At 37.5% G+C, this 15,970-nt stretch overlaps 1 protein-coding gene across 2 annotated transcripts in view; it reads right to left on the minus strand.

The window, feature by feature from the left end:
• Positions 1 to 1,159: 1,159 nt before the first annotated feature.
• BMP5 (bone morphogenetic protein 5) overlaps positions 1,160 to 15,970 on the minus strand; it is a 57,557-nt gene continuing 42,746 nt past the window's right edge. For both annotated transcript variants that reach the window (XM_042017103.1, XM_042017102.1), the window contains 3 exons: positions 9,116 to 9,192; positions 7,147 to 7,257; positions 1,160 to 3,470 (listed from right to left, as the gene is read on the minus strand). In XM_042017103.1, coding sequence (XP_041873037.1) covers positions 3,321 to 3,470; positions 7,147 to 7,257; positions 9,116 to 9,192 — 338 coding nt within the window. In that variant the 3' untranslated portion in view covers positions 1,160 to 3,320. The remainder of the gene's footprint in view (positions 3,471 to 7,146; positions 7,258 to 9,115; positions 9,193 to 15,970) is intronic.

A 15,970-nucleotide genomic window follows, 5' to 3' on the forward strand; every position in this document is an offset into this window, starting at 1 on the left:
CACTCATGGATCTACCATTTACCAAAATGAGGCCCCAAATGGTCTGACAATTGATTCACGTAATCTAAAGACTAAGTACTCTTCTATAGTGTTATACGTCCCAGTATGCAAACCAAACAGCTGCGCTGTCATGTGCAGCTAAAAAGGACTGGTGTCTTATTCCTAGAGATACCCAGACTCCTCGTGTGGCTCCATTTTCACTCCCTACCTAATCCCTCACACAAATACATATTTACCTACACAGACCACTGCAGCAGGACGAGTCATGGCACTGTTAAGGGCGTATCAGTCCAAACAACCTTTCAGATAGATGCACCATGGAATGAAGTATGATCATCACTTTGTTTGAAGACATCCACACCAACGACTCTCCAAGATGTCTCTAGCTGGGCTTTGCACTAATCTGATACATTGCTATGTTGTCAGCTACCAGACAGCTTTAAAACACTGATTCTGTACTGGACTTCTACTGGGTGTTTTTGGCTTTCAGCCATTGAGGTTCCCACTGTTAAGGGTGCCAAAAGCTTAAACAGCTTGAAAAAAAATAAAGCTCGTGTCCTAAATGATAACGGAATAGTCTTTATGACTAGAGGAATAGATGTACCTACAGATAAGGGTATATTTTCATATAATTATGTACCCATTGCATTAAATCCAAGTGTATATGTATTATGCATAAATATATATAAAATAACAGATATTTGATAGGACCAAGCAAAAGAACAAAAGGTCTTCTATTAGTAGGTGCTACTGAAGAATATCTTACCTGAAGAAGTTTACAAGAAAACATGTATATATTTACTTCTCCAGAGCCTGCAGAATGTTTGCTGCCCCTATCCTTCATTTCAACCAGAGGAATGACCAGTTATGGATTTATAGGGAATTTTAAAAAACATTTCTCCTCTCTAGTGTATTTTGAGGAGAGTACTAGCACTTGGAGGTATGATTTGAAGGCATGATTTTTATTAGTAGTGTAGATGGTTCACCATCTGCTGTTTAAGAAACAACAAAATAAGAGTAATTTTGCAAAATGTTTGTACTAAAAATGAACTATAAAAAAAGCTGTCCATAACCATTGGTTATCTGCTTTTCCTTTTAAAAGGATACATCAAGTCAGTGTCATTTTGTCATGTGTCTAAAAAGCAAAGCCACAGCAGAGGAAAATATTATTACAGGTTTATTATGTCTCAAAATATAGAAATATATTCCGACAGCATATTTTAAAGAATAATATAACAATAATCTTCAGCTTCTTAGTCTCAAAATGGTACACCATTATTTAAAAATATATTACTTAATGTACCCAAAATTTAGGATCCATCAAATTCCATTTAGAATAAATTGAATTCAAAAAAAGCATAACCACCTACCCAATTTATACAAAAAACCAGTAATTTTTTTTAAAAAAAACAGAGGACTTTAACTTTTCTAAGAAGGTAATTCAGATGGAGACCTATTTTCCTATACACTCTTGTGCATGAACTGCAACTAAATGTAGATATGTAGGTAATGTCAGTATAAAATACAGATGGGAGTGTAAAATGGTACTGTTCTGTTAAGGGGAAAGAGTTCCCAAGGCTGAAATCAGAACTGATAAATTTTTTTTAATTGAGTGTATGCATAGAAAGGATTTATGTTTTACTCCAATAGCAAGATAAAATAAATTAGTTTCTGCAAAAATGACAGCTGCCTATTCACATGCATACGCAGTCACACACACATGCTGATTTTATCAGTCTGTAATCATCTGAGTTTTCTGAGATATGTTTTAAATAACCAGAGAAGTCAGAGTTTACATGAATATACTAAGAAGAAACTTACAAATTCTATCCATTTTCAGCAACTATTTGAGAATTGTTTAAAGGAAGCATTTTTAATGAAGGCAATTCATGATAAAAGCATATGTTATAATTAGCCATGTAATAGAGAGAAAAACATTTTTATTTTCCCATTTTCATAACACTAAAATAAAGGGGTACCCAAAGACATTAAATGTAATTAACTCAAAATAAACATATGTGCAGTGGTGGTGGGAATGGTAATCTGAAATTGGTTGTGTAATTCACAGCCAAAGGATTTAACTTCGGGCCGAAATTTGGTGGGATTAAAAAGTTATTTATATGGATTTAAGAACTATCAAAGTTGCAATAATTAATGCTAAATAAAAGGAAAAAAATCCCATATTAAGTCTCATTATTTAAACCAATCCCCACCTGATAGAAAAGCAGATGGGACTGAAAGTAGGCTGCACCTTCTTATGAAAGATGTTTTTTATCTTTTCCTGAAAACAGCCACCACTGGGGATAAGATTTTTGATTAAACAAGTGACAGCTGCTGCACCCCATGTACCTTCCCTTGCACACTCATAAAACACATCCAGAAGTGGGAGCTAAATAAAGCAAAGCACTTCCAAACCCTGTATTCTGTATACTTTGTGTGTATAGTAACTTGTGTATGTAATGGGAAGGCTTTTGTTTGATTTTGGCTTGGTTTACACTATTATAAAGATACCTGCCAGAGCAGTGTAGTAGATAACAAACTGATATGATTTGAGGTAAGAATGTTGTAGTTCAATTTTTAGCGTTAACTTGGAAAGTCATAGATAGAGGCAAGTCTGTCTACATGGGATTTCTGAAGCCTGGAGCCATTTACAAACTCTTCATCACACAGGCCAAAAAGTAACATACTCCTCCAATTACACTCATCTTGTTAAAGAAAATAGTTATAACAATTATGTGCAATTTTTTCACTTCTATTTTTTACCTGCTATTTATTTACTTAAGCATGGTTCAACATTTCACTTTTTCTAATGGAGCAGAACTTCTAAAAGAAAAAATATGTTCAGCCAAGAAGTTTTGTTTAGTTTTTTTCCTCCTGTGCCTTTTTCTAAAGAAATATCTTGCCACAGTTTTCATTGGCACAATATGACCAAATGCATTTTAGTTCCTCTAACAATACAAAGCAGTTACAGAAGTTCTGGAGTTTCTAGTTTAAAAAAATTCTATACAAAAAGGCTTTACTTTACAATATTGGAATGGGATAAAGCAGATTTCAGCATGGTCAATTGAAAAATTAATTTGTGAACTTCTATTGCATAGTGAGGTGACCCATTAAATAAATGGTTCTGAAATTTTGCTCATACAAAAGAAACTATATACTTTTAAATAAATAAAAGCTACTATATACATTATACTGTACAATTAAATGAGAGATGACATGAAATGGAATAAATTTAGGCCTGCCTTTTCATCAGCAAGGCTCATATCTTGACTTTATTACAATTTTGAATAAAACCCTCTGCTTTAGATTATTTTTTTATTTTAGTGGCAGCCACATGAACGCACCACCATATTCCTGTATTTTTTTAAAATAACATTGGAACTGTCATCAAAGTAGAGCACGGAGATTGCGTTCAGTTTTGTTGGTGCACAGCATGGCTTTGGTACGTGATCAGGGAACATCAAGTGAACCTGAAAGACAGATGAATACATAGCTCATATATCAAACAGAGAGGTACAAGGACAATGTCAGTGCAAAACATGTCTTTGCAATTCAGCGAGGGCTGTGGTCACAAATTTTCCTCGGTTAGCAACTTTAAAGCATGGCTTACCTCCAGCACATTTCTCTGATTTCAATTGCACGGGCAGAGTCATACAATAAAAGCAGATGCAGAGATAAATGAGGAGAAGCAGCCAAGACAGAAAGTTGGTTTTCAGATGAAATTTAGAGAAGAATTGGAGTTAGGCGGCTGCTTAGGAAAACATTTAAACATATTTTCTGTACCATCTTTGCTGAGGGCAGGGCATAATATGAAGCAAAGCTCAAGCCCCAGGTCTCACCAGGACCCCAGCATGTCCTAAAATGCTTTCCTGTCTTGGGGGCTGCGTGTGGAGGAAAATCTATTGCAGACAGCAAAGGCTATGCAGGCAAAGCCTCATAAAGACACTGTTTTCAGCCTATGAAACGGTAAGATGTGGGGTCTCAGACAGTATGAGTGCATTTTAAGGTCTTAATCTAGGTACCAGTGGCTCCAATTCTACTTCCACTGGATTAAAAATCGGTTTATAAGGTGGGTGCCAGCTGGACAGAATGTTTGGGGAGGGGCTGAAGCAGAGAAGTCTTCATGTTCACCAGGCTGAAATATATCAATGAAAGGTTAAAGAGAAAGAAAAGAGTTTTGAAAAGTGTCCCAGAACAAACAAGATCTAGTGGAAATAAAATGGGGGAAATACAAGTTCTTTGTACTTGAAAGAAGGTTGGATGTAATATTCTACACATGCTGAAGACTTGGAAACTGGAGAGGCCAGAGAAGAGGGAGTTGTAATAGAGAGGGCAAGAGATTATTAAGGCATGGATGAAGACTTCAGCAGTAATAGGTTTCATTTGTATGTTAAGTCTTTGTAAATCTGTTAGAGCCATCTGTCTTGCAGTGATATAAAGCCAGAGCCTTTGCCAGACAACAGAGAACAGTCTATCAGGAAACGATAGACTGTTTTACATAACAGTTACCATGAGAAGGTCTTTTGAAATGTGTAATAATAAATCCTGAAGCAGCAGTTTTGTAACAGTTTAGGCACACATTTAAAAACTATTTAACAAATGAATAGCAAAGCACTGGAGAAAAAAATGATTGTGCTTCACCTAGGCAGATGTTTGTCCTGCCACAAATCCTGGTCCCACCAGCCCCTGCCACCCCTGATGGAAGATCCGTGGCCCCACAATACCCCCATGGAAGTGATGTCCACAGCATTTTCAAGAGTTTACCCCAAATTCAGTGCAAGTCGACCTGATGATCCACTGCCTTGCATGACCAGGAAGTCAATGCTACCCCTGTGCCTGTTCTGAGGGTAATGGAAAGCAGGAGAGGAGAAGACAGTTTATAGAGCTCATTAAATGCACCCTATCTTTCATTTATATACATCTGTATTCTCTGTTTGCCTGAGTTCACTCGCAGAAAAACAAGAGAGAGAGAGAGTTAGGTACTGGCCCAGTTTCTCCTATTTTTTGTTACAAAAGAAAATAAAAAAGAAGCAGTAAAGTTTGGAGGGGTACCAAGGAACAATCACTTCCCAGCCCAAAGAGTAGGCTTTTTCAGAATGGTGTAATCAGTATGGCTGGGAGATGACTGCATTTGGATTAGGGTGGAGCGTATGAATAATTGCTTCCCAAGCCATCCCCATATGCACACCTTGTGTAAATCTGAATTTTGTATAATTTAAACCAGAAAGCATTCAACTACTGTTATCTCATCTAATTTATGTACAGCTAAAATTTAATTAGCCTCATGATTTTTTGGCTGCACAACTGAATGCATGTACAGTACATGCAGAGGGATACACACAATTCCAAAATGGCCATAAAAAGGGGGAAAATTAAGTATCCAATTTAAAAAATAGGACAAACTACACACATTTCTTAACAATGGGAAAATAGCCACTTTTGGACAGGAAAGACACACGAGAAAGTAGCACTGGGCCAACTCTTATTTAACAGTCCATAATTGCAAGAGGGAGCTCTAACCTGGGGATCTCAGCGATATTGGCAACTTTTCTGGACAATGTTTGCATAATGCTAAACTATCGCTTTGCTGACCTGCGTCTTTTCAGCTCAGGATTGCAGATATTCTGTTCTTCATTGTCTTCTAAGCATATTGCTATATTCCTTGCCAGCTGGCATTTTCTGTTCCCTTTCACCTGAACCCCTTAACACACTTCTACGTATTTTCAGCCTCTGACATTTTCCCCTCTTTTTGTAAATCTTGCTGAGTTGAATTCTAGTATAGAGGAATAATGTTGCATTGGTAACTGGCCTTGGAGAAGGTAAATGAAAAGTTGAATGGAAGGGAAAAGGTCTCAGCACATGCTGAGTTTTTAAAAATGTCCCTCTCATGTAGAAATTCTTGGCAAATTTCACAAACAGAATTTGTTTTCGATCAGAAAGAAATCAAACTTCATTTTTGTTTGTTTGCTTGTTTGTTTTTGGGTTGGTTTTTGATGTGAGGTTTAAATTTGAGGGGGATGTTGGGGCCAGTATCCCAGGTAGTAACTCCACTCATTTCTCAAGGGGGAAAGGCTTTTCAGGTCCAGATTTTTAATGTGTAAATAAAAGAAAAAGATCACTATCCATGGACAGACTCATCAGCATAATCTGATGGTCAGGATACCTTACCATTATCAGTTTAAATCAAAGGGAACCTTAAATTCATGGTTCTCTAATCGAAGTTGAATGCCTTGGTCTTTCCAGAAACTAACTGGGGATGGCAACCCTTTCCTGTTCTCATTTCATGCTGTTGCTCCCTCCTTGTGTATAATCTCTCATTCCTCTACTTCTTAAAATCATTCTGCTAATACCAGTGCTATTCAGAGTCAGTTCTTCAGCTGGCACAGGGGAAAAATCAGTTTTTGACCAGACTGACCAGACTTTGACCTCACAACATTACATTTAGTCATAGTCTAAAGATCATGATTTCTGTAGCTGAATGCTGCTGGGGTAGAGGAGGCCTAGCCAGCTGCCTCAACTAAGATCATCTTTTTGGCTGCTCCAGCTGAGGCACAGGACTAACATAAGAATTAGCAGAGGCAGAAAGCTGGCTGCAAATCCCCTTTTACATGTACCAGGCAGAGCAACAGATCCAAACACACTTATTTTTAAATTGCATTTGTAAGCCAGGCATGACTGAACACAATTTCTTACATGCAAATGCATCTGTTTGCAAAGCTTCACATTAAATTACAGTGTAAGAATCTCTGCCAGCAGTTGACAACAGAGGTCCACAAAGTGGCCAAGTGTCATCATTTCTGGAAGGTATAACATGTAGATGTTAACACTGAGCTTCAATAAGCTGCAAAAACTCTTGGAAGTCAGACCAGGGGGCCCCTTTGCTTCCTGTCTACACAATTCTCCAGTAATATAACACAGTCTTCTCATGTGCTATTGCATGCATGAAATGGAGGTGAAGCCTACCACACAGGCCACTCTGAGCAGCTCATCCTCTCTCCAACAAAATCACTAAAGCAGGTTTTCAAAATGAGCTATGATTTACCCAGAAATAATCAAAATTCAGTAGTGGTAAACAGAAGAGTCAGACTCTAAGCAAAGACACAAACAACTGAAGCATAGGCAACTATAACACAGTCAGAGGCGTACCAGAGTCTGAACAATGGCATGGTTTGTTGCATTCATGTGGGCATTGAGGGGGAAAGAACACTCTCCATCACAGTAAAACGCAGCATAGCCCTCCGGTGCAATAATCCAATCCTAAAACAAGAACAAATAAATCCACTCATTATATTTTCTTGCTCAGGGAATTTATAACTATATCAAACTAAGACTTGCTCAATGAGAAAATGAACTTCAGAAGGTGGCATGTGAAATGAATGGGTTAATTAATCTTTTGAACAAACAATGTTTTTTTTTAAAAAAAATACTTGCTTTGTTCATGAAAATTGAGATGAAAACTAAATTGAACTTAAAAATCTGTACCGAATACCAACTAATGAGGCTATAAGGGAGATTAAAAATTAAAAAATATTTGCAGAATACCTTCCCTTCCAGGCTAAAAATCTTGAGCACTTCTTGGTGCAACAAAAGTCATTAAAATGCATTCTCCTCCTTCAGCTTACTCAATACTGTTAACTGTATTATTGCGTGAGACTGAGGGTTGCTAGTGATTACCCGTTGGCATGTCAATGAATCATACATTTTCAGTATTTCAAGCAACACAGCATGGGCAAAAGACCACAAGAGGGAAAATACTTAAAAATGTTAATGAAAGCCCTGTGTTTAGTTTTCTGAATTCCTCCTTTGCCAGGTAATGGAGGTGCTGCAGGAAGGCCGGAGAGGATCAAGTAGCTACTTCTTGGGATTTGTATCTTTTTTTTTTTGTATCTTATTTCACTCCGGGTTTCACTGATCAGATATTGTACAGTGTAGCTCTGGCTTTCTAGCAGAAACTTTTAACTCTTCTGGTAGTTTTTGTGTTAAAAATAGATTTTCTTTTTTCTATGGCTACCTTGGGCACTATGGCCACTGATCTGAGAGCCTGGCACATCTTGGAGCATACCAGAATTTATTGTTTAAAAAAAAATTTAAAACTTTTGATAGCTGAAAAAAAACCCTGTAATCTAGAGACAATGGCTCACTTGTTCAGTGGCCTGAGTTCAATACCACAAGCCTGCTCTGTGGCCCTGGACAGAGTAATTATGCTTTGCAGGCTTGGGAAAACATCCTCTGCCTACTTCTTCAGGCTGCTGTGGGGATAAATATACTACAAAATATCAGACAGGATAATGAGGCCATATGAGAATCTGAGCTGGATACATAAAGGATGAGCTGTCACTAGGGAGGTAGCATACTTTTTCTCCTCATAGACTTGTTCTGCTCCTGGAGAGTTGTTTTAAAATAATTCAGAGAAATGTGAAATGCATAGACAGCCATCCCAGAGTTCTTACCTACATATGCAATACTTATAGGTTGCTGATGGCCTTCTTGTTGTTTCTTTACAGAGAGTTCCTTGCTTTCTGGAAAAAAACTCTAGATTGATCTCTATTTTCTTTTCCCATAATGCACTGCCTTTGACTTCATGACCTTTTACTGTAAGTACATTTTTTTGTTACTGTATGGCAGGATGAGTTTTCCTCAGAAATTATATAAAATTAGCTATGGTGTTGCAAAGATCACTGAGCAGTGATCCAAGATTTATTTCCCCAAGGACCCTACCCCAGCGAAGTCTCTATGGCCTGCAGTAGACAGCACTGAACCAGGGAGGTTTAAATCTGAACTAATGAAAATTTAAAACGTTTCATTACTTGGTGTGGGGATTTTGGTTTCATTTGGTTTCATTTGGTCTCTTGAGCAGTAGTTCAAATTTATCTTTATGTAAATGAATCCAAATTATAAAGCCGCTAATGTATGCAATATCTTTGAGAGAACAACTAAACAGGTAAAGTTATATTGATAGCAATGCTGATAAGGATTTGTTAAAATGCATTTAAAGTATTTGTCTCTCATTGTTGAAATATGAATTTCCATAAAGAAAACAGAGTGTAAATAATGAGAGACTTCAAAATAGATTGTCCCAGTTTGAACTGATGGGAAAGAGCATTTATCATCTTACCTGCCATCCTAAGTCTCGGAAACTCACATAAAGTTCATGTTTCTTACATGCTTGCTTTTGCTCGCTTGTGTTATAATCTACAGGAAGTAAATAACATTAATAAATTATTTGGAAGCATTGATAGAACTGACAAGTTTTATCTATTTTTGAGATCCTGACCAAGCTATATAAAGGAAAGGAAAACCATACTGTCATTTATATTCCTAGGGTTAGTTGTAAAGGCAACGTAAACCTGGAAACCCAGAATCAGCATAGTCAGACTGATACAATTTCTGTACACTGGCATACATTCTGTACAATGCATACAACATTAGGGGAAAGAGGTTTACAAGATGTCTATTTGCTGGCTAGCTGGGGAACACCTCTGATAATATCCACACAAGTAATCAAAGAGGACAAGTGAGAGCCTGATCCAAAATATGGGGAAGTCATCTGTAGGTTGGCATGTTTTTTATAGCCAGGTAAAGAAAGCAGCTCAATCCAAAAGATGAATTAACAACAATAAAAAATGTCCTGAAACAAGGGAATTTCCAAAAGTCTCTTAGTTAAACACGTAGTAGCACATTTTATACTTCTTAATTTTTACCATATTTTGTGGAAATATTCACCACTTGTTGATCTTCGGCTGGTAATACTAATGTAAACAACTAGACTAACAGGTGCTATTTAAAGGAGTGAAAGCTCACTGTCAGAGATGTGTCAGGACAGGAGGACACAGAGAACCTTTCATACATGCTTCTGCACAACAACCTTACTCCTGGAGAAATTCTAGCACTTGCTCCTTTCTGCTCCTAAGTAACAGGAAAGGAAGGGAACAGGGTCATGCCTTCATCACATTAGTCCCCAAACTTGGTTTATAGAGCTATTCATGTGATGCCATATGTGAGGCATGTGACAGAGCAGGGAGTACAGGCTGTCTCCTCTGTTTCCAATTCAAGAATTCTTAAGGTACTTTTTTGAACCAAAATAACCATTCTGGGAAAAAAATTCACAAAACAATTCACAAAAACAACAACAAGAAAGAGCAAACAAACAAGCAAAACTCCACAAAACCCAAACAAGGAAGACATGGAAAAAGAAACAAATCCTTCAGTTTCAGGAAAAGAATTTTTTAAGGAACATTTCTTTTTAACATTGTAAGACTCGAGACTGAAATGGGAAGGTCTCTGAAAAATTTCAGGATAATTAAGAGAGAAACTCCTTTTTCACATAAAATGAAAGGAACTTCTGCAGTATATGAACTAATCTGTGTAGTTCATCACTATTCTTACAGAAAACTCTTCTAAATATTTGGTCTAGAGGAGTTTTTCTGCAAATTTTCCAAGTGCTTCTTGTCAGCCATCCTGACCTCTGCTACCATTGCTTCTCTGGGTTCTCTTCAGCTTCTCTGTGTCTTTCCGAAGACGTGATCGTCACAACCAAACACAGTGTGAAATAAAGTAAAATAGTTGTTTCATATTATTTCAGGCTTATTTTCTAGTAGTATAACCCAGAATAGGAGTTTTGCAGCAAACCCACACTGTCAAGTGATCCGCTTCCAAACTTTTTTTTATATATTCCTGCCTTGTCAGCCTTAGGAGTCTTTTGTAGTTATATAAATCAATTAATAAAGAACAGATTGGGGATGAGGATGCTGATGAGAACTGTAGCATGATGAGGCTGCAGCAACCATGGTAGAGTTATGGTTCTGAGGGATGACGTCAACAACAGTGCTGCAACCCATTGCAAGTCTAGCAAGTATGGCACAAATCCCCTGTGGCTGACTAGGAAAATCTTGACTGAACTCAAATTCAAAAAGGAAGCAAAAGTAATGTGTAATTGGGACGAACTACACAGAAATAATATAAAAAAATTGCCTGGGTATGCAGGGATGGATGTTAGGAAAGTTGAAGCTGGACTTGAAACATGAGGGATGTGAAAGTCAACAAGAAGCACTTCTATAGGTACATTCACAGTAAAAAGAAAACATAAGAAAAATACAGCTTTGTTGTTCTGTAGAGCAAAGGACATAGTTACAAGGACTCAGAACAGGTTAATGTAGTCAATGACTTCTTTGTCTTGTTTTTTACTGGCAAGATTTGCCCTCAGGACTCCCAAGTCCCTGTTCCTAGTGGCTGAAGCTCTACCCACAGTAATAGAGTTAGGAATCAGTTAAGCAACTTGAAGATACATGAGTCCATGTGAGCAGAACGGATGAATTTCAGGGTGGGGATTGAGCTGACCAACACTGCAAAGTCACTTCCTGCCATTTTTGAGCATTCATACACTGAAAGACATTTCTGATGATTCAAAATGGAAAATATCACACCCATCTTCAAGGCGGCCAGTCAGCTTAACCTCAGTTTCTGAGAAGCCTTTGGAACAAATTCTCATGGAAACTGTCCAGGCACACAAAGAACAAAAAGGTGTTTTGGGAACAGTCAGCATGAATTTACTAGTTCAAACTGGGCCTAACCAATCTGACTGTTTTCTGTGATGATCTGACTAGCTTTGTGGACTTTTGAAAAGCTCTGGGTGTTGTTCCTATTACTTTTAGGAAGGTTTTGGATATGGTCTCCCCTAGTATTCCTTGAGTCAAATTGATCAAACCAATGAATAATTTTGATAGGTAAGAATATAATGGATGGAAACTTAGCAAGACTGCTGGGCCCAAATAGCTGGGATCAGTGGTACAAAGTCCAGATGGCAGCTGGTGACTAGGGGGGTCCCTAAAGGATCAGTACTGGTATTAACATCTTTGTTAGTAACTTGGACAATAGAACAGAATGTGTTCTCTGGAAGTTCACAGAGGGTATGAGATCTGAGAGGAGTGCTCAGTCATCCAAGTTACCAATAAAAGGTCGGACTGAACCAGATGCAGAAGAGACTCAACAAGATGTCATTCAAAATACACAGACAAATTTTTATCTTATTGTTAACATGCTCTTTGAATAGGCTTTTTCTTTATTTTTTAAACAGGGTATGTACCTACTTTCTATTGAATACACATGAGCCCAATATGACTCTCAAAACTGTGGCAAAAGCTGTCCTCAAGTCAAGATATGTCCATTTGCAATACTAAATAAGCATCAGGGATGTTAAGTTAGGCTTTCTAAGCTATAACACCTCAAATCCTCATAATTTTAAAGACAAACACTACATTCTTTCCTGTGGTATTTTCCTAGCCCTTCAATGACAGTCATTAAAGGATCTCCACATATAGCTGGTTATGTGTTGCCATCTCAGATACTCTCAGTTGTCCCAGGGCATGCAGAGTCGAAATATACACCCACATCCCATGGGAGTTCTGTGTCTTTTTGGAGTAGCAACTGGAAGTGAGGCAGGATGCCCTAAGATATCACAAGTTTTCAAAAATCTATATGCCTTTATTACAACCAAAATCCCTAAGTCATACCTTGTGCTGAGTTGTCTGTAATAATCTAATGGGTTCTGAACACACTCTAGAAGTACAGTGAGGGTAGTTGAAAGTAAAGGAACTTAAAAAAATGGAACTGAGACTACTGGTCACTCTTCACAAGGATCATTTTCACTGACATCAGTGCTCATACGAGGTCAATATTGAGCTTTTCTGTCTCAGCTATTAGTGGGAATTTAAAACTCATACATATAGAATACAAGTCACTTTGCAAAAAAACTGTAACTGAAAAATGTGGAAAAGATGAACATGAGAAAGTCAGGAAAGTCACAATATGGTTTTAGATAGCACACAAGCAGGCAAACAAATGAAAGCTGAAGATTGTGTTTTTGCCAGTTTTCTCTGCAGTGCCATTTTTATATTCAAGAACATGTACAGAAGTTTTACTGCCAGGATGTAGCAGAAGTCCATACAGTTAAAGGAGAAAATCTGAATAATACGTATGTAAGTCATCGCACAGATGTCGTCATTGTTGTGATATTCTGAGCCATTTGAACATAGGTTCAAATGATGTGTGGTCACACCAGAACACCTGATAAAATGGCCTGTGTGTACAGAATGTAAGCCATCTAATCCATTCACCTACAAAGAAAGTGAGACTCAGGAAGGTCTCTATTCCTTCCTTGAACTCTATCTTTCATGAAAGACAAATGTTGTGTGTAATATAACATTTCATGTAAGTATCAAATGTGACATTTATAATAAGATCTGGTGCCAAGGATTCAATTTCACATACTGTAGCTTCAAGTCCCATATGCTTATTCTGTCAAGAATCAAAACCATAGGCTATTGTGATTGAGAAAGCATTGTTCCTCAGCTATTCAGGGACTGCAGCTGGAATCTAAACCCCTACATAGGAGAAATAGCTGTGGAAGGAGGGCAATAAAATATATGTATAAGAAATTTAATGAGATTTTTTTTCCAGGGGAAATAAAGACATAAAAACATGCTTATACATACTATTACAATTATATACTATTATATACATACTATTTTGAATTAATTAGTGTGACACCAATCAATAACATACACAAAATGCAGCCTTAAGTATTGTCTTCTGGTTTTATTTCACTCCATATAAACAAAAATTATGTAGCTTCATTTTTTAGTTTCCTGGTGTAAGTCACTATTCAGTATTTAAATGTGGATATTCTCTAGTGCCAATTACACTGTAACTCTTTTTAGACAATGTTAAAAAAATTAAAGTTAAGCCAGCTTTTTTTTAGAGGAGAGCTATGTTATGTACTTTGTAAACAACCTGTCTGTTTTGGTTTGGTTTTGGGGTTTTAATTATTTTTTCTTTTATCTACAGTTTGACAAAAATAAAACTGGGTAAACAATAGAGTTCCATCCTCTGTGCATAGCAGGCAGGCAGAGCCTGAATGCTAAGCTTAATTCTGTCTGTCTTTGCACTGCATTGATGTCATCTCGAAGTTCTTAGCAACACAGGGATGATGACCTGTGACCCCAATTTCCCAGGTGTTATAATAAGCAATACATAAGATTTTATTTTCTTCATATTGCGATTGTGTATATGACAGAATCATAGAATGTTAGTTGGAAGTGACCTTAAAGATCATCTAATTCCAACTCCCCTGCCAGGGACAGGGACTCCCCTGATTTTCCACTATACCAGGTCTCTTCCACCCTAACCTATTCTGTGATTTTGTGAAAATTCATTAATAATTTTAAAAATGTCTTGTCCTTTGGAAGGGAAGAGCTGAGTTGCCCAGTGAGGCTTTCCTTTTTGACATGCTGAGAAGACAGTAAAGCTAATTGCTGAAATTGAAGAACTTAAAAAATAAGAAGGGAAAAAGAAGAAGGCAAAATACAAAAGGCAAGAGGCAAAAGAAAGATGACAAAAGGCAAGGGCAAAGGGAAACACGGAAAAAAAGATAAAGAAAAAAGAAAAGGGAAAAAAAGGAAGAGAAAATGAAGAAGAAAGAAGCAAGGAGAAAATGAAGACAAGATTGTGGTAAAGTTGAGACTGATGTATAGAGAAATATCCAAAGTCTGCCACATATGAATGACAACATACCTGTCTGGGTCTGGCTACACTACCTCTGGCTATGTAAGTGAGCGTTTTTCACTGTCAGTGTCTGTCTTAGATGCTATAGCTACAAGATTATGGAAGAAGCTTAGAAATGAAAAGACCTACATCACAAAATTATCTTTGCCCATCACTGTGTCAAGTGTCTTGCATCAGGGAGTGAATGAGAATTGAATACAGTCTATTGACAGTCTTCCATGAGAAAGAGGATGGACACAATTCTTTGGTTTTTTCCCCAAAAACTTTTGTGTTTAAATATGAAGAGATGAATTATACTTTTGAAGTGCTGCTCATTACTGAAGCTGTAGAGAACTTGGACAATTAGCCTTCTCCCACAAACCTGAAAGGATGCAGTATGTCCCCCAGATCCTGGGACTGGTGAAGAGAAGAAAAAGAGCATAGCAGAGCATAGAGCCTCTGATAGCAGGCTCTCCACATGGAGGGACTATATTCTGAAAAGACTCAAAGATCAGAGAAATTAGAACATGTTCTCTTCTGTGTGTCGTTTTCGCACACTGGTAGCATCTGGATGGAATCCATAGCCTTCAGCATGCTCATCCACAGCAGTTGATGAGTATTGTTGCAATAGTTATTAAAAGTGTTCTGGACACCTATAATGTGAGAAGTTCAGTGAGCGATCATTAATGACATCCAAATAAAAGAAGTTTGTTATTTGTGACATGGGGGTTGTTGAGGCAAAATGCAAGGCAAGAACATGGAAGCTGATTTGCCACAGTGCAGGAGCTACACCTCCAAGCAGTTCTGCTGCAGAGGATGTTGCTGTGTGAAGCTGTGGTCACTCATCAACCTTCAGTTTTGCCGTCTTTTCCAGCCTGCCCATATCTTGCTGCAGCCCTCTCCAGGCAGTGGTCAATGACTCTGATGAAATTGCATGAGTAATTGCTTCTTAACGTGATCTTGTTTAAACAGTATGGTTTTCTTGAACTTCAATCTCTTTTGAAAGAGACCTGCCCATGGATCAACATATGTAGTGATTTACTCTGTGCTTATGTAGACCTTAAAGAGATTAGGATAAAATTTGTTTCATAATGCACATTTCACTAGAGATATTCTGATTTTTCTTGTTTTACAACAGGTCTGGAGCACAACTGAATTCACAGACAAGGTTGAAAAGTATTTTGAGACTTACAGACAACTCCCCCTGAGGTAATTCTTATGTCAATGCAACTTGCCAGCATTTGATAAGGTTGTGTTTTTCCCAGTTTAAACCAGGAAGGAGTTTGTGTTCAGCTTTCCAGCTACAATCAATGAGGATTAAGAAATCTGTTCAATTCTCATTTTTTCATGCTCTAGATACATAAGATTCAATATGAAAGTGCGATATTTATATTTAGGTATCTTGTGTGTACCATGTACTTAGATGATTTTC

Source organism: Corvus kubaryi, unplaced genomic scaffold, assembly GCF_017639235.1.
Source record: "Corvus kubaryi isolate FWS band 111438036 unplaced genomic scaffold, C.kubaryi_AGA036_p1.0 split3-73, whole genome shotgun sequence".
Taxonomy (NCBI): domain Eukaryota; kingdom Metazoa; phylum Chordata; class Aves; order Passeriformes; family Corvidae; genus Corvus; species Corvus kubaryi.